At 47.7% G+C, this 18173-nt stretch overlaps 1 protein-coding gene across 3 annotated transcripts in view; it reads right to left on the bottom strand.

The window, feature by feature from the left end:
- LOC138165056 (sodium- and chloride-dependent glycine transporter 1-like) overlaps positions 1 to 18173 on the bottom strand; it is a 53556-nt gene that overhangs the window by 21411 nt on the left and 13972 nt on the right. For 2 of the 3 annotated variants that reach the window (XM_069093163.1, XM_069093164.1), the window contains exons 3-5: positions 12685 to 12841; positions 12174 to 12305; positions 11683 to 11953 (exon numbers count right to left, since the gene is read on the bottom strand). In XM_069093163.1, coding sequence (XP_068949264.1) covers positions 11683 to 11953; positions 12174 to 12305; positions 12685 to 12841 — 560 coding nt within the window. The remainder of the gene's footprint in view (positions 1 to 11682; positions 11954 to 12173; positions 12306 to 12684; positions 12842 to 18173) is intronic. The other variant, XM_069093165.1, reaches the window with a different exon arrangement.

The raw sequence follows: 18173 nt of genomic DNA, 5'->3' as shown, positions 1-18173 counted from the left end.
CACACACACACACACACACACACACACACACACACACACACACACACCTAGCCGTGTGACCTTGGGCAAGTTACTTAACCCCAATTGCCCTCCAAATAGCAAACAAACAAACAAACAAACAAACAAAAATCCAAAGTCTGCCAAGTCCTACAGGCAGTTAGACAGTTTGAGAGTTCAAGGCAACTGGAGGTAGACAGCAGCTTTTAGAGTGTGGTTCCGGTGCTTCTTCCAGAAGGAGAGACTTTTCCTCTTCTCAACTGCCATCACCCCGGCACCCTGAAAAGATGCTACTGGAGTCTATCTAGTAGGAGCCACCTCATCAAGGTGCTTGGAGAATCAGCCAGTTTGAGCCAGGGAGCAGAGAAAGATAAAGACTCTTCAGACACGTCAATGCAGAAAGGAAGCAATCCAGGCAGGAAGCAGCATTAACTGCTTTATTATTATTATTTATTATTAACATAACAAGTCTTTACTAAGACTTCTGGCAGCAGAGAAAAGAGTTAACTATGGATCCAGGAGAGAATTAGCCCTGGCAGCTGAAAGTCAAGCTGCAGACGGAAGCAGATCCAGGGAGTCTAGGATGAGAACTCCATGGAGAGGGCTAGAACAGTGCTGAAAGTGAAAGTTGCCATGGTCACACGTGTTCCCTACATGTGGGCCTCACTACTATTGCACTCTAAGTTTGTGCCCACTCTTGCCAATGATACTGCATTTGGGAGACAACATGCCCTAGATTTATGAGGGGAATGTTCTATCATTACTGTTATCACCATGATATCTTAGTAAAATGCTTTTGCTTTGAGTCAATTGTGTTTACTGGATTCTACAAAAGGTAAATTCACTGATGAGGGATCATACATTTTAGTTTTAGAAGTGGGTAATGATAATAACAGTGACAAAATAACCAGCTAGCACTTATAGAGTACTTTAAGGTCTACAAAATGCTTTCCAAATTATCTCATTTGATAATTTCCAAATTATCTTATTTGATTCTCACAACAACCCACGGAGGGAGATGCTATTATTATCCCCACTTTACAGATAAGGAAACTGAGGCAGAAAGAGGTTAAAAGACTCGATCAAGGTCACACAGCTAGTGTCTGAGGCAAAGTTTGAATTCAGGTCTTGTTGATTCCAGATTCAGTACTCTATCCACGTAGAACCTTGCAAAATATCACCTTCCCTGGAAAGCAACTTGTAAACCTATAAGTGCCAAGCTGGAGAGGTAGCCCTGAGAGGTTGCTACACAGGATAAACTATGTGATCATAGCATGCTAAATTTCTGAAAGTGCCAGAAAAAGTGCATTTGTAATGATCAAACTGATCAAATCAGCTTGAGAAAAAATAGTCTCTCAGATAAAATGTTGAGGATAGGGTCAGATCAACAGAAAACTACCCTTCCTCAGATAAATATATTAAAACAGCCTATTTAAAGGCAGAGTACTTAGTGAATTAAAGATGGGTGCAGTGCTCTGTGTTCATTTGCATGTTACTGTTTTCAAAGTTTTTAAGGTTATAAATGAAAAATTATAAATTAATTGTGTTTAGGGACTACAGGAAAATCATATCAACATTGTAAAGAATCTTGCGTGACAGAAAGGTGAAGTTTTTGAGTTCCCCATTATAAGTTAAAAATGGGCCACTACTTATAAGGAGTCCTTGATTTGAGTCATTAGAATCCAAAAGAGTTAGGAGGGATAAGAGATGATCAGAGGAAGATAAGAGAGTAAGTTGAGGACAGGAGAGTCAGAAACTAAAGATACAGGAAGGGAGTTGCTTACAGAAGATAGAATTCTTAAAAACGGAAAGAAAATGATCAAAAACAGAAATTCAGGATCTCCTATGGTTTTGCTGTGAGCCATGCTGACTAGAAGGCATTGCTTTTCTGAGAGCTAATGGGCTAGAGAAATGCAGGACTATGCTCTAGCACCAGATTCTGCCTGACAGAAAGGAAACTTCTCAAGGGTTTGCCTGTGTTGCTTTTTACTGACCCCCTCCCTCACTGCCCCTCCTGTGGTTTGAAAGGGAAGAAAGACAAGCTTTGCCTTGAGAAGTTCATCTTTGCTGAAGGCTGACTAAAGACCTAAGAAGTTCTTCAGTTCTCCACCTTAAGGGATTACTTGTCACTGAAAGAGCATAACTCTTTCTTAGCACTTTACCAAGAGTGGCTGCAGCATAAAAGGGCTCGTTACTGCTTCAGAGCCTGGGAGCAACAGAGAAGTAGCTTTACTAAGCAGGGAGCAGATAGTGGCGAATTGGTTTTTGCCCAGCAGTTAATGCATGATGAAGACTGCTCTCTAAAGATATCAAATCTTGCCATCCAGAAGCATGTGTCATCTTAGGCACGTGGGTTTCTTTACTCGTGTGCCTTTCTGCTAGATTTCTGTAAGCATGTGGTCACTCTCTCCCATGGACAAAGTGATATCACTGGTAACTCTTTCCTCATACAAGAGAGTGTCAATGGGACCAGAGACAGGACATGAGTAACCTATGAGGCTCTATATCAGAGGCAGCAAGAACAGAAGGCTCCTGTGAGAAAACCCCAGGATGGGCAGAAAGTCCTAGAGTAAGAACCTTTGGGAATTAGCTACACAGCAGGCAGCGACCAGCACAGTGTGGACAGTGTGGTTGCCACCCAACCCAGTGCTGTAGAATTTATACTGGGCTCTGAGATGCCTAACACTTTTTTGTTTGATGACAGAGTGGTGCTCTGAACTTCAAAAATTCAGAGATGCTGAACCCCAGAAGGTAGACCTCAATGAAAGAACCCAGGGCAAGGAGAAACAGGGCATACCATCCCACCCAAAAGTGCAGCAGGGAGCAAAGATTGGCCTTGGCAAAAAGCCCCAGTTCAGAAACTAAAGCTGGAGGGATAAATAAATTAAACATCAACCAACACCAAAAACTGCAAATCTAACTCAATAATAATTATAAGCAGAGACTTAAAGGAAAAAGTGGATTTTCTACATGAATACCTAGAAGAAATGAAGTAAAAGAGAAAAGCTCTGGAAGAGAACATTGGCAGGAGAACATGTAGTTTAGAAGAGAAATAAGCCTGACCTAACATCATATTACTTGCCTTCTCAATGGACGGAGGAGGGGCTGGAGGGAGGGGGATAATTTGGAACTCAAAATAAAAATTCTTTTAAAAAGTTAAAACAAAACCAAAAACCTGTCCAAAGGAATAGACTCCTTGTAAAGTAGAACAGGCCAAACATAAATCATTGGCTTCATGAGAGGGCAAAACACCTTAGACCAAAACATCAGAAGATTTAAAAATTAGAAAAAAGTGTGAGATATCTGTTATCAAAAACAGCTGACCTGAAAACCAAGTCAGGTAGAGGTAATTTTAAGACTCATTGGAATCCCTGAAAACCATGGTTTTTAAAAAAATCCTGAAACCTATATTTCAAAAAAATCATATATGAAAATTCTCTAGAGCCATTAGATCTAGAAAACAAAGTCAAGATAGAAAGAATCCACTGATCACTTACTGAAAGGAACCCCAAAAGAAAAAAGTTACAGGAATGTCACAGCCCAGATCCAGAGGTTCCATGTAAAAAAAATAGTGCAAATATTCAGAAAGAAACAATTCAAGTTCCAAGAAATAACAATCAGGATTACACAGGACCTGGAGGCTTCTACCAAAAGTGAGAGGAGTTCTTGGAATACAATGTTCCAAAAGGCAAAAGATACAGACTTACAATCAAGAATAATTTGCCCTGCGAAATTGAGTATTATCCTACAGGGGAGAAAATGGATCTTAAAATGGAATAAAGGACTTTCAAGTATTTCTTTTGGTTTCTTTCTCTTTTTTTCTTTTTGGAGGGGGGAGGGCAGGGCAATTGGGGTTAAGTGACTTGCCCAAAGTCACATGACTAGTAAGTGTTAAATGTCTGAGGTAGGATTTGAACTCAGGTCCTCCTGACTCCATGGCTGGTGCTCTATTCACTGTGCCACCTAGCTGCCCCCTTTCAAGTATTTCTAATGAAAACACCGAAAGTTGAGTAGGATATTTAAAATATGAATATGAGAGTCCAGAGAAACCAAGAAAGATAAATTTATTTGAGGAACTATATGATAGTATAGTGCTGACGACATTCTAAGAGGAAGAGAAGTAGCAAGTGTTCCTTCAGAACCTTAATGCCTTCAAAGGGCACTGAGGTAGATGAAGACCTGGTTCAGAGGAGTGTAGGAGCAGAGAGGGAGGGGGAGGGGAGAGGGCATCAGAGGAAGCTCACTCTTATCTGAAATAAACAAGGAAGGCTGAACACACACACACACAGACACAGTTAGTGTAGAAATATATCAGGCTCAGCAGGAAAACTACCAGGGATAGGGAGGGGCAAACACAGAAATGCCATCTCCCTCTTTGTGCCTTAGTGGTGGCTGTCCCTGATGCCTAGAATACACTCCCTCCTCACCTCTACCTCTTAGAATCTCTCATTTCCTTAGAAATTCAGCTCATGTACCACCTCCTACATAAAACCTTGTCTGATTTCCCTGGTTGTAGATCTATAATAATAATTAGCATTTGTATAGTGCTTTAAGGTTCACAAGCAGTTTTATAAATACCTCATTTAGTCCTCATAATAACCCTGGGAGGCACGTGCTATTAGTACCCCCAATTTACAAATGAGGAAACCAAGGCAGAGGGGCAGACAGACCCTGCCCAGGGTCCCACAACTAGTAAGTGTCTGAGGCAGGATTCAAACTCAGGTCTTCCTGACTCCAAGTCTAGTTCTCTCTCCACTGTGCCATGCAGAGGCTGTATATGTCTATGTACTTTCCCCCAGTTAGCCTGAGGTGTCCTTGTGGGCAGGGGTAGTTTTGCTACTGCTTTAGTGTCCTCAGTTCTTAGCACAGTTGATCTCTTCATAAAGTCCACCCTCATGTCATCTTTGTTGACTGTGGACTTACAGTGAGCATGTGGTCCGCTACAAACTCCAGATCTTTGTCTCATGATATTGTTCATGCTACAGCTCTCTAGTCAGTATTTCTGCAGTTTATTTTTTGAATCAAAGGCTACTCTACATTCAACGTATTCTTATTCAATTTGATCTATTCTTCTAGCCTGTTGAGATCCTTTTGAATCCTGACTTAATCATCGAATGTGCTAGTTATGTCTCCGGGCTTTACATTCGTTCCAAATTTGGTAGGCATAGATGGAATTTAACCTTCATTCAGGGTTGGCTGAAGGAACTGTGAATATTTCTATAGCCTGGAAAAGGGAGCATTTATGGCGACACGGCTGTTCTCATTTATGTATCTGAAAGGCTATCACTGCTGGACAGATTGGGCTTGTTCTGCCAGGCCCTAGAGGGTAGAACCAAAAGCAGTGGGGGGATAGGGGAAACGAGAGGGGCACTGCAAAAAGGACCAATTTAGGCTTGCCATCTTCTATCGTTATAGTGAGGTATTCACAGAGAACGTTTATCTCATAGGAAGGGAGTTTGCTTGCCCAACAGCCCCAGTGTATGTCTGCCCACCAGGGAGAGTTCAAACCACAGGTCACACCATAAGTCTGTATAGGACCTTTTGTGTGTGAGAGAGATTTCATAAGAATGCTTAATTTCATCAGAATGTAAGCTCCTTGTGTGTATGGATTATTTCATTCTTTGTATTTGTGTCTCTACACTTAGCACAGTGCCTGGCACATAGGTGCTTAATAAATACTTTATGGAATGATTACATTTCAAATGGTTGCCTCAGTGGCACTTCTAAGTCTATTTCCTTCTGAGGGCAACTACTATGAATGTTTCCTTTATCCATTATGGGCTCCTATGAGTTCTTTTTCATCTGTGACATTTTTCTGACAGGGGGAATAAAGGCTGTCCTCTACCCATATGCTTTTATTACCATAAGTAACTGTAAGGGAAATGAAGGCCCCTTTTTTACCCACAAATGTGAAAACCTAGAAATTAGTATATTTGGAGATCTACCAGAGTACACTCTAGGTGGGGGGACACTGAGGGCATAGAGAGAAAATGGCCTGATAGGATCAGCCCCTGAGAACAAACCCAATCTGAGTGAACCCAGAGCTTTGACAGACCCTGAGCCACATGTTACAGACATACTCCAGAAACAGAGTCTCAGGGGCTTTGGTGGTAATCAAAGCCAACCCATCATCTGATACATGAATTTCTTCCACAACAGGCGGGCATCTAGTCTCTGTTTCAACACTTTTAGGGATAAGCAACTCACTACTTCGTAAAGTAACCTATAGCATTTCGGGATAGGTATAGTTGCTAGGAGTTTGTTTTTATATTGATCGTGACCTCAGACAGGATCTGACCCAGGCTGAGAATAGGAGAACAAACCCTCTCTCTCGCCCTGGATATGGCCCTTCCATTGGATCCAAACACACATTATGGCTTCCTAAGCACAGGACACTGAACTTGGCACTGTGGATACTAAGATTCCTATGCTGAAGGAGCTTAGAATCTAAGCTAAGGGGAGATAAGATAAATAACACGATGTTAAATAATAGTGAAAAGCCACAGAACCAATACGGAACAGTATGCAGAGAAAGAGAGAGGCCGGACGAAAGCAGAATGGGAGGAGTACCAGGGCTGCCAGAAATCAGAGTGAGGACAGTCTGTTTTCACTTGGGTCAGGGGTCAGGGAGTCTTGAGGGGCTCTGAAGGGGGCCTTGACACACCATGAGATCACATTTAATTTTGGAACATGCAGCCAAGTAAGGTTCCTTGCCCACGCCACCCTTCCAGGCCTTGTCCCATGAGCTAAGGTCAAGCCACATTGGCCTCAACCTGACCAAAGGGCAGGACTTGGTTCCAAACTTAAGGTTTATAAAATCCTTTACAAGCATTACCTCATTAGATCCTCACAACAGCCATGGGAGGGAGGTAGTCTGATTATCACCTCTGTTTTACAGATTAAGAAACTGAGGCCTAGGGTCACAGAGTTGGTAAATGTCTGAGGCCGGGATTTGAACTTAGGTCTCCAATACACCACCTGCTGCCTCCTTGGAAAAGGCTCAGGGCTACTGGGAAGGACAGCTTCCTCAGAGCTCTTGGGGGGGGGGGGCTCTGGCAGAAAGAATCTGGAGTTTTCTCTCACTTCCCTGGGCCCAAACTGGTGGCAGCATTCATCCTTCCTGACTGGTCCTCTCAAGGACAGCACTTTGGCTCAGCAGGTGGTTGGGCAGGGGATGGAAGCATTGCAGACACTGGGAAGGGGGCTGGAGTTAGAGGGCCTTTGTGGTTCAAGGCCTCATCTGCAAAATAAGGAGCAGTCCCCTCCAACCCTGTCATCTTCTCAGTCTGACTCTTGTTGGCTCCACCTACCAAACCTCTCTCCATACCAGTCTCTGCTCTCTACTCCCACTGCCCTAAGAAGTAGAAGCCCTCATTCAGCAGTCCTTATTAGCTGGATCACTTCAGGAAGATCCTCATTCAAGGATCTTCTTGCTTCTTCTCCTCCTGACTTCCTTCCTTCTTTCCCTCTCTTCCTTCCTTCCCCTTCTTCCTTCCTTTCTTCCCTCCTTTTCTTCCTTCCTTCCTTTCCTCCCTCCCTTCCTTTCCTCCTTCTTTTCCTTCCTTCCTTTCCTCCCTCTTTTCCTTCTTTCCTTTCCCCCTTCTTTTCCTTCCTCTTTTCCCTCCTTCCTTTCCTCCTTCTCTTCCTTCCTTCCTTTCCTCCCTCTCTTCCTTCCTTCCTTTCCTCCCTCTCTTCCTTCCTTCCTTTCCTTCCTCCCTTCCTTTCCTCCCTCTCTTCCTTCTTTCCTCCCTCCCTCCTTTCCTTCCTTCATATCATTTGCATTTTTGCCCAGCAGGGGGCATGAGGTGGCCACTCTGCCCAGGGCAGCTGGCCCTGACCAGGCTGGACACTAGGCCCTGGTCAGTAGCCCAAGGAGTCATGTGCCCCACAGGCTTGGCTGGCTGGATTTGTCTCCAGGCCATCTCCCTTCCACATCCCCCCTCCCCCGACAAGTTAAGCCACAGTCTGGTGCCCCATGGGCCTAGTGTGGTCTCTGTCTCACTCTAGAGCCCAACAGAGCCAAGTTCATTGCCCAGCTCTGCCACTGTCAGCAATGTGACCTTGGGCCCTGGGCTTCCTTAGAGTCTTTTCTGAAAGAAGGACTTAAACTTCTGAGTTGGTGCTTCCTACTCTGACCCTCCAGGTTCCTATAGGCCAGGGGTGGGGAACCTGTGACCTTTGGGGCCACATGTGGCCCTCTAGGTCCTTAAGTGTGGCTCTTTGAATCCAAAGGGCTGCACTTGAGAACCTAGAGGGCCACATGTGGCCTCAAAGTTGCAGGTTCCCCACCCCTGCTTTAGGCACTAGAAGACACATTCTAGATAGAGTAAGGAATCTTTTTCCCCCAATAAAACTGAATGGGTGTGTTCTGCTTCAAACAACAGCTGTCTCTAATCCCTCTGAGGGTAGAAATTTGGCTCTATAGGGAACCTAGTCTGGGCTCCTGACCACACCTACCTGAAGAGCCAGGCCCGGGGAATTCGGCCTGGGACCAGCTTTCTCTCTTCTCCACCCTCCCCAACACTGCAGAACAAAGCAGACCCCGAGACAACAAAAGAAGGGCTCTGGAAGCTGGACTGAGACTCCCCTCTACCACCTCCCTAGCCCCTCAGGCAAAGCACAACCAGGCCTCATGCCTGCATCTGGAAAATGGGTGTGTCCACTGAGATCCTGTGCCCTTCTGCCATAAGCCTGTGGGGCTGGGAGTGGGATGTAGGGGACAGAATCCTGCCACTCACTAGTTGCAAGACTCTGGGCAAGTCAATTTTCTTCTCAACTTGTGAGTCCTTTGAGAAAAGGGGGTGGGAGGGTGTCACAAGGGAGATGATGGGTCTGTAAAGTCCTTTCAAACCTTAAAGATCTCTAGGGATACCAGTTCTCATGACCCTCCTCCCATGGCACAGGCTACCCATTTGTCTATGACACCTTGGAACCTTCTCTTGATGCTCAAGTTCCCTGGATTTCACTTGCCTGATAATGGCTGGGGTCGGGGAAGGAGTGGGGAGAGAACACTGTGTGACTTACTCCTGCCCTCCCCACCCAGGAAGGCTCTGCCCACTCCATCCTGTGCATGGGTTGGAAGCCCACCACAAATAGCTGGCCAGCTGCCACTGCTGGGGAGTGAGAGGGAGCCTCAATCGTGCTTCTCCTCAGAGGGAGCAGATTGGGGCCTTTCTGTTTAGTCCTCAGGACTGCCCAAGCCGGGCCTGATCTGGTGGGGAGAGATCAGCCTCCGTTCAATCCCCAGATTAGAGAAGGAAGCAAGGCCAGGGTCTGGGAAGGGAACTGGGCTCCAGGAGGCCTACCTAGGCCATGAAGTTCTGACCTCCAAACGTCCTGAGGCCTGGGTCTCCCAAAGCCTGCCAGGCAACTCTTGTGGGTTTTCCTGCCGTCACCCAAAGGACTCTCATGGTGACTCCTTAAGGTCCTCCACTGTATACACACTGATACTGCACATACACACAGTGGTACTGTGTACACACACACTGATATTGTGTATACACCCTATTACTGCATACACACACTGATACTGTGTATATACATTGATACTGGATACATACTGATACTGTGTATGCACACACACCGATATCATATATACACACTGATACTATATACACACATTGATATCATACATACACACTGATACTGTGTACACACACGGATAATGTATTCACACTGTACACACACTGTGGATGTGTGTGCATACAGGTGCTAACACAGGGGAGGGAAGGGGCTCACACAGTTCCAGCTCTGCCAGTCTCCCCTCCCTCTCACCTCTTCCCAGCTGCCCTGCACCTCCACCATGTTTCTATGGGCACAGACTGGGCTTTCTGACCCATCTTTGTCCTTCATCCCATCAGTTCCAAGGTGCCATCGCTTCTTCCCTGGAAATGCCTCTCCCCTCTGTCCCTTCCTCTCCACTTTTGCCACCACTGAGCCAGCTGACACCCTCGTCTCTTCTCTTGGCCTTGCAGCTTCTGTGACTAATGCCTCCTATCTAAGAGAACTCCCACAGCCTTCCCTAATTCCAGGGCCCCTGGACACTTTGATCTCTTCCTGGATGGTACCATCTTCTCCTTGAGGATGAGACCTGTATCTTATTCTGTGATTCTGTGATCTCTTTCTCCCCATCTCAGAAACATGGGGCCTGGTTACCTGGTTAAAGGTTTGGGGAATGTATAGCCTTTGCGCAGACTAGGGTCTGTGGCAGAGGGGATAGAGTGCTGGGCCTAGAATCAGAAGACCAGAGTTCAAATCTGGCCTCCGAGACTTGCTAGTATGACCCCGGGTAAACCACTTAGCCACTTTCTGCCTCAGTTTCCTTATCTGTAAAATGGGGAAAATAAAAGCACCTGCCTCCTAGGGTTGCCATGAAGATCAAATGAGATAATACTTGTAAAAAGGACTTGGCATAGTGCTGGCAGAGTTATATAGACATTAGCTATTATTATTGTTATTATTATGCAGAAAAGCCAAAAGGCCTTGTGCAAGACCTGAAGACCCATCTGTCCACCTATCCATCTATTCATCTATCCATCCATTTGTCCATCCATCTATCTACCCCCTTGTCTGTCTCTTCATTCATCCATCCATCTGTCCATCCATCTATCCATCCACTTATCTGTCCACCTGTCATTCATCCCTTCATCCATTCACCCATCTATCCATCCAAGAAACCTTCATTAAGCATAGTGCGCTAAGCCTTATGCTAGGCATTGAGGGAAACAGAGAGTTCATATAAAGCTGAATCCCTGCCCATCTGGAGCTTAGATGAAGAGATAAGGGGATGAGACACAAACACAAAGAATTGTAAGGCCTGATTCATTCATGAGAACAGTAGAAAACCAAATGCTCCCTCCATGGGATTGGAGAGTATCAGGGAGGACCAATGAGTCTGAGCTCTGCCACGTAGCACATTTTTCAGCAGGGGATTAACAGGGCAGATTTGTGAGCCTGTTAGTGGGTGTGGGAGGGCCAGGAGCAAGGACAGGGACCCTACCCAGCACCACCTGCCCACCCCAGCCCCCAAGTTAGCTCCTTTCCAAATCAAACCTCTCCTCCCCACTGGGGGATCTGAAGCAAGGATGCACTGACAAAGAATGCTACTTTGAAATACCCCTCCCTTTCCCTCCTTGCACAGCTAGCTCTGGCTCAGGCTCTGTGCCCCTGCTCCCTCCACGCCAGCACCCCATGCCTAAGCTGCAGTCAGGCCTCAATGTGGGCTCTGCTCCTGCCTGCCTCCTTTGTGAAGGCTGGACTTTTCTGTCCCCATTCTAGCAATCAGAAAAGCTGCTTGCCCTTCACCCTCTGGTGGGGCTCTGAGCTTTGTAAAGTTGGCAAGTCCTTCCCAGAAACTCGATTATTACCCCCATTTTAAAGGCGAGGAAACTGAGGCTCTGGGAGGTTAGGTCACTAGCCTGGAGCTCCCAGCCAGTGCTCCTTCCTCGAGGTCAGGCTTTCCCCCAGAACCTCTCCTGCCCCCTTCTCCATGGCTCTCCAAAGGCTCTGTCTGCCCTAGCCCATCAAGCCAGTCTCTTTGCTGTCACCAGAGCACACCTGACTTATTCATTCCCTTCCTTGTCCCTTCTGCCCGTCCGGCTCCAGCTTCGGGCCTGCCCTGAGTCTGAGGCTGCCCACTTGCTGCCTCCCTAATGCCTAGCAGATCTTTGCAGGATGGAGACTCACCGCCAGTACTCCTCACTGGGGCTGGTCCTTTTAAGGGTGTAGTTGAGCATCTGGGAGAGGTTGAGGGGCCCCTGGGTTGGGTCCGAGCTGTTGGTGAAGTTGGCAGCATCGAGGACCCCAGCACAGTCGAGTGTGTTCCAGGGGTTGTTGCAGAATGCCCAGGGTAGCACGGGGGTCATAGAGGAGAAAAAGTAGTAGAAGGCGATACAGATGACCACGTTGTAGTAGATGCCGATGTAGGTGGACACCACCATCATGCCGTAGCCCACACCTGCAGGGCAGGCAAACGAGAGGTTTCATGGCAGGCTGGGGGGAGAGAAGCAAGCAGCTTGGGAGGGAGCATGTGGAGCCAAGCCCAGGCAGTGGCCAAGGGCAACAAGGGGAAAGAGAAGGCCTGTATGGGGAGAGGTGTGGGGGCCAAACAAGGAACACATACCCCAGCTAGGGAGGTGGTACTCCTGGGGCACGTAAACACTGCCCTTGATCCTCACCTTTAAACATGGGGCTTATCCTCCAGACCCCCAAGCAGCCCTGGCTGGCAAACTGACCAAAGGAGAGCTCCATGAAGAAGAGCGGGATGCCACAAAACACCAGCATGATGAAGTAGGGGAACATGAAAGCACCTGGGAGGGCGTGGGGAGAGAGGCCAGGCTCAGGGAGGGAGGCCCAAGAAAGAGGGAGAGCTCTGGGGCCAGTGTCCCTGCCTCTGCCACAGCCCCCTCCTTCCCTATGGAATGAGGACCCAAGTGAGTGGGGGTGTATTGTGGGTGGGGAGTGCTGGAGCAACCCTGAGAGCCAGACACCGTCTCTCTCTCTCTCCTCTCCACTTCCCTCCCCCCGAGACAGTATCTGTGCCAGGAGCTGGAGGTGGTCTGTGCCCCAGGCAGAGGGGCATCTGTGCCAGGCTGTGGGGAAGGAGCCTGCACTCTGGGTGGGTGGTCTCCACCCCATGGAGGAGACACGGAGAGGCCTGGGCCCGAGGAAGCAGTGCCCACTGGGTACCTCCCCCGTTGCGGTAGCACAGATAAGGGAATCTCCAGACGTTGCCCAACCCCACGGCATAGCCCACACTGGTCAGCACAAACTCAATCTGGTTGCCCCAGTTGCCCCGTTTGAGGTTCTTGTCCCGTTTGGCCACCTCACTGGGGACAGCACCATTCTGTGGAAAGAGGAGAGGAGGCGCGATCAGTATGAAGCCAGAGTCAGCCCTGGCCAGGGCCTAGCCTGATCCCCGTGCCTGCTGCCTGCCAGCTCCCAGGAGGAAAGAAACGAAATGAGGGACAGGAGGAGGCAATGCCATGTGGAGACAGGGCCCAGTCTCTCATCCCAGTCAGCCCAGGACACCCCGGGCAGGCCTGCCTGATTCCTATGGGCCCCCCCAGGCCTCCATCCTCCACAGCTCTCAGGGGCGTGAGTGGTAAGCAGCTCAGTGTCATACCAAGCAGCCCTGCTGGGACTGGCAACAAAGGGTCCTGTGTCCAGCGTGCGCGTCCCCTCCTCCCCCCAGTCTATCGGTCCGCCTGCAGGCCTGTCTGCCTAGCACATCGCCAGGCTGAGCACGTGGGCCAGCTGGGCACGCAGGAGAAGAGGGGGAGCGGGCCCCTTCCTCCTGCTTTGGGCTTCAGGGGCAGGACAAATTGGTCAAAGGCACGACAGGCAGGCTGGTGCAGCTGAGCCCGAGGGCCCTGGGCTGGCAGAGTAGCTCAGTGGCTATGGTCGAAGGCAGGAGAAGCCAGCTGGCACAGCAGGACCTGGCCCATAGGCAAGGGTCCCTGATGAGTAGGTTCCAGCCCAGGGCTGGCCAGAGCCTGTCAATGATGTCAAAGGCAGGATGGGCAGGTTGGCACAGCTGTGCCCTAGGAAGGGGCCCTGGGCAGGAGGGTCCAGTCCAGACCTGGCAGGGAAGCTAGGGGCTACTTAAGAGAAGGTCAGGAGGAGGTCAGCTCTGAGGAGGACATTAGGGAAAGAGACAAAACCGAAAAGGGCCTCTGGGGCACTTGTCTTCTGGGACTAGACAGTGTGGGGGAGTGATTATAGGGTCTAAGTAGTGGGAAGCCCTCTCTGAGGCAGGAAGGAGCCCCTGGAGAGAGGGGAGGACCTGCCTCTGAGGAGGCCCTGGCCCAGGGGTGGGGGATTTGAAAAGGATCTCCAAGGGAGGAGACAGTGTCTGATAGGGGAAGAGACAGTCTTTAAATGGGGAGGGAAGATAATCACTGAGGACAAAGAGACAATTTTTGAGAGGGAGATGCAATTTCTAAAGATGGAAAGACGATGTCTGAGGGGAGAAATAGTCTCTAATGGGGGAAATACAACTTTTTTTTTTGGAGGGGGGAGGGCAGGGCAATTGGGGTTAAGTGACTTGTCCAAGGTCACACGGCTAGTAAGTACTAAGTGTCTGAGGCTGGATTTGAACTCAGGTCCTCCTGACTCCAGGGCTGGTGCTCTATTCACTGTGCCTCCTAGCTGCCCCCAGAAACACAACTTCTGAAGAGTAGAGACAATGTCTGGGAGGAAGCCCATTTCTCCTGTGGAGAATCTCTGAGGGTTGGAGGCTGGGTCTGTCCATGGTCCTCTGGGAGGAGCAGATTATCCCACTATCACGCCCTCTCTCCAGCCTTCAATTTCTCCCACTACATCCCCAACAAAGGACCCCATATCTTCTCATCCTTAAAAAAAAATCACTCACTGGATCAGATTATCCCCACAAAGCTATCTTTGGAGTCAAAGGTCCTGGGTTCAAATTCTGCCTCTGATGCTTATTGCCCATGTGGCCTTGAGCAAGTCACTTAACTTCCATAGACCTCAGTTACTTCATCTGGATAATGAGGGAGCGGGCCTAGATGGTCTCTGAGGTGCTTCTGGCTCCAGAGTTGGGATCCTCAGAACCCTGCACTGGGCAGAGTGCCTACTACTTTGTAAACACTTAATAAATGTATGCTGATTGATTGATGAATTGCTCTCCCTTTTCTCGTCCAAATTCCTAGGAAACAGAATCTGTCTAGGCTGCTTATCTCCATTTCCTTCCACCCCACTTACTCTGCAGCCCTCTGCAATCTGGCTTCTGAGCCCATAACTCAATTGAATTTGCTCTCTCCAAAGCTACCAACAATCTTTAATTGCCAAATATAATCATCTTTTCCAGTTCTCAAGGGGGAAAACATCCAGGCTTATCAATAGCCATATGGAAAAAAATCCCTAATAGAGACATAGAGATTGAAGTAACCCTGAGCTTCTACTGCAAAGCCATCAATAAATGGGGAATGCTGAAGAGGTTGTGGGAAAATAGGCTTAAATGATGCACTTCCTGTTCATGGCGCTCTGAATTGGTCAAGCCACTCCAGAATTACGGCCAAGTTACTACTAACTTTTGCACACCAACTAACCCAGAGAGACCACTCCCAAAGAAATAAAATCAAAAGGCAGGGGACCCTTGTGTACAAAAATATTCATAGCAGTGCTCTTTGTGGTGACAAAGAATTAGAAATTCAGAGGATGCCCGTCAATCGGAGGATGGCGGAACAAATTATGATATCTGGATATGATGGGATTTTTTGTTGTCGAGTCATTTCAGTTGGGTCTGACTCTCTGTGACCCCATTTTGGGGTTTTCTCCTTCTCCAGCTCATTTTACAGATAAGGAAACTGAGGCCAACAGGGTGGAGTAATTTGTCCAGGGTCACACAAGCTGAGGTTGGACTTGAACTTATGAAAAATGAGCCTTCCTGATTCCAAGTCCAGTGTTCTATCCACTGTGCCACGTAGTCGTCTCATGTGGTGGGGTACTATTATGCTATAAGAAATGATGAAGGGTATGGCTTCAGAGGAACTTGGGAAGACTTGCATGAACAGATGCAGAGTCAAACAATCAGAACTAGAAAAATTTATAGAATACATTGTGAAAATGAAAAATGTTCAAAGCCTTGGGCACTTTGGTCAATGCAATGACCAACTAATGTCATTGGGACTGATGATGAAACAGGTGGCTACTTGCCTTGTGACAGAGAGGTGATGGGCTAATAAAACAAATGCTTGTCAAATGAAAACAAAACAAAAGCAAAAACAACCAAAAACATCGAATTCAACAGTCTTAGCTTGAGCTCTCAGCGATGTTTTCTGCTGTTGACCCCCTCTCCTCCTGGATACTTTCACCTATTGTGTGACTGCCCTCTCTTACTTTTCCTCCTTTTTGTCTGCTCAGTCCTCACGTTCTCTAGTGTCACCATCGCTTCCTATTTGAATCTGATCCTGAGTACTCTGGGATCTCTTCTCTCTCCTACACTCTCTCACTTGTTGATTTCATTAGTCAGTCATCAATACCATGTACCAGGTACCGTGCTAAGGGCTTGGAGATACGAAGAAAGATAAAAGACAGTCCCTGTCCTCAAGGAGCTCCCAGTCTAATGAGGGCAGACAACTTGCAAATAACTATGTACAAGCAAAAGAGGACCATGACATCAGGAAGGTGATGCCGTGACATGCAAGTGAATTGGATGTAAGTGAGGCAGGGCTGTGCGAAGTCACCAGCCTCACTTTCTCCTCTGGAGCCCTCTGGGTCCAGTGGCCAGATACAGATCAGGATGACTGGAGATGGCCCCCAAATTGAAGATAACCAACACAAGGAAGGTACTAAGATGAAAGGAGGGCTGGGAAAGGCTTCTCTAGAAGGTACAATTTTAGCTGAGTCTCTAAGGAAGCCAGGAGGTAGAGGTGAGGGAGGAGAGACTACCAGGCATGAGAGGCAGCCAGGGAAAATGCCTGGAGTGGGGAGATGGAGGGTCTTGTCTGAGGAACAGCCAAAATGCCAATGTCAACTGGATCACAAAGTGATGAGTGGGGGAGAGGAAGACTGGAAAGGTAGAAAGAGGCCAAATCAATTTTACATTTGATCTTGGAGGAAATGGGCAGTCAGCTGGGGTAGCTAGGTGGTGCAATGAACAGAGCACCAGCCCTGGAGTCAGGAGAACCTGAGTTAGTTCAAATCTGGCCTCAGACACTCAGACACAATTACTAGCCCTGTGACTTTGGGCAAGTCACTTAACCCCAAATGCCCTCCAAAAAAAAAAAAAGAAAAGAAATGGGCAGTCAGTCCCTGGAGTTGACTGAACAGGAAGGTGATATGGTTAGACTTGTGCTTTAGGAAAATCAATTTGACAGTTGTGTAAAAGCTAGGCTAGAATGGGGAAAGATTTGAGGCAGGAGGACCCACTTGCAGGCTATTGCTCTTTTCCAGAAATGAGATTTATCACAAACCAGGCGGGTAGCAGTGTCAGAGGAGAGAAGGGGAGAACACTAGAGATGTTCCAAAAGGCCACTGTAAGAGACAGGGGAGGCAAGAGAGCACGAGGAGTTGAGGGTGGTAGCCGGGCTGTGAACCCCGGTGACTTGGAGAGTGGTGGTGTCTCAGTAGGAATAGGGCAATTTGGGAGAGGGAAGGGCTTGGGGGACAGATGATTTCAGTTTTGGTCATGTTGAATTTAAGATGACTACTGGACGTCCAGTTTGAGATGTCTACTAGGCATCTGGAGATGTGAAACTGGAGGTCAGCAGAGAAGTTAGGGCTGGATAAACAGGTCTGAACATCATCTAAGCACTGTAGAGTCGAATTCATGAGAGCTGATGAGGTCAAGTGAGATATGATAGAAGGAAAAGAGGAAAGAGCTCGCGACAGAATCTTGGAAGATACTTGTGGTTTGTGGGAGTGACTTGGATGAAGTCTGTCTTGAATCTTGGAAGATTGTCTGACCACTGAGGAGTGATCAGATGGGTAGGAGGAGAACTAAGAGAGAGTAATGTCACAAAAACCTAGAGAAAAGAGACTAGCCAGAAGAAGAGAGTGATCAGTAATGTCAAAGTTTCTGGAGGAGTCAAGAAGTGGGAGGAATGAGAAGCCATTAGATTTGGCCATTAAGAGACCATTAGAAACTTTGTTGGTACAGTAGATAGAGCACTGGGCCTGGAGTCAGCAGGACCTGAGTTCAAATTTGGCTTCAGACACTCCCTAGCTGTGTGACCCTGGGCAAGTCACTTTACTCTGTTTGCCTCAGTTTCCCCATCTGTAAAATGAGCTCGAGAAGGAAATGGCAAACCACTTCAGCTTCTTTGCCAGGAAACCCCCAAATGGGGTCATGAAGAGTCAGACAGGATTGAAAAATGACAACAACAACAGCAACAGAAGCTTTGGAGGGAGCAGTTTCAATTGAATGATGAGGCTGAGAACGGGACTGGAAAGTTAAGAGTCAGAAGAAAGGTAGCAGAGACACATATTGAAGAAAAAACACCATCTCCTCATGGAAGATAGAGTTGGAGTGAGCAGTGGGGGAAGCCATCTGAATGCTCAGAAATGAGAAGAGGGCGGCCTGGCCAGTAGCCCCAGTTTTCAGTGAAATATAAAACAAGATTTTCAGCTGAAAGAGTGGGGACGGGGAGACCAGGAGAGTCCTGGGGGCACCCCCACCACCCTTGTGGGCTCCTTGTTGCCTGAACTCTGGCAAT

This window comes from Petaurus breviceps, unplaced genomic scaffold, assembly GCF_028583685.1.
Source record: "Petaurus breviceps papuanus isolate PSGF00001 unplaced genomic scaffold, PetGlider_PUasm1.0 207, whole genome shotgun sequence".
NCBI classification, from domain to species: domain Eukaryota; kingdom Metazoa; phylum Chordata; class Mammalia; order Diprotodontia; family Petauridae; genus Petaurus; species Petaurus breviceps.
The sequence above is the reverse complement of the archived record's forward strand: the minus strand, read 5'-3'. Positions and strand labels throughout refer to the sequence as shown.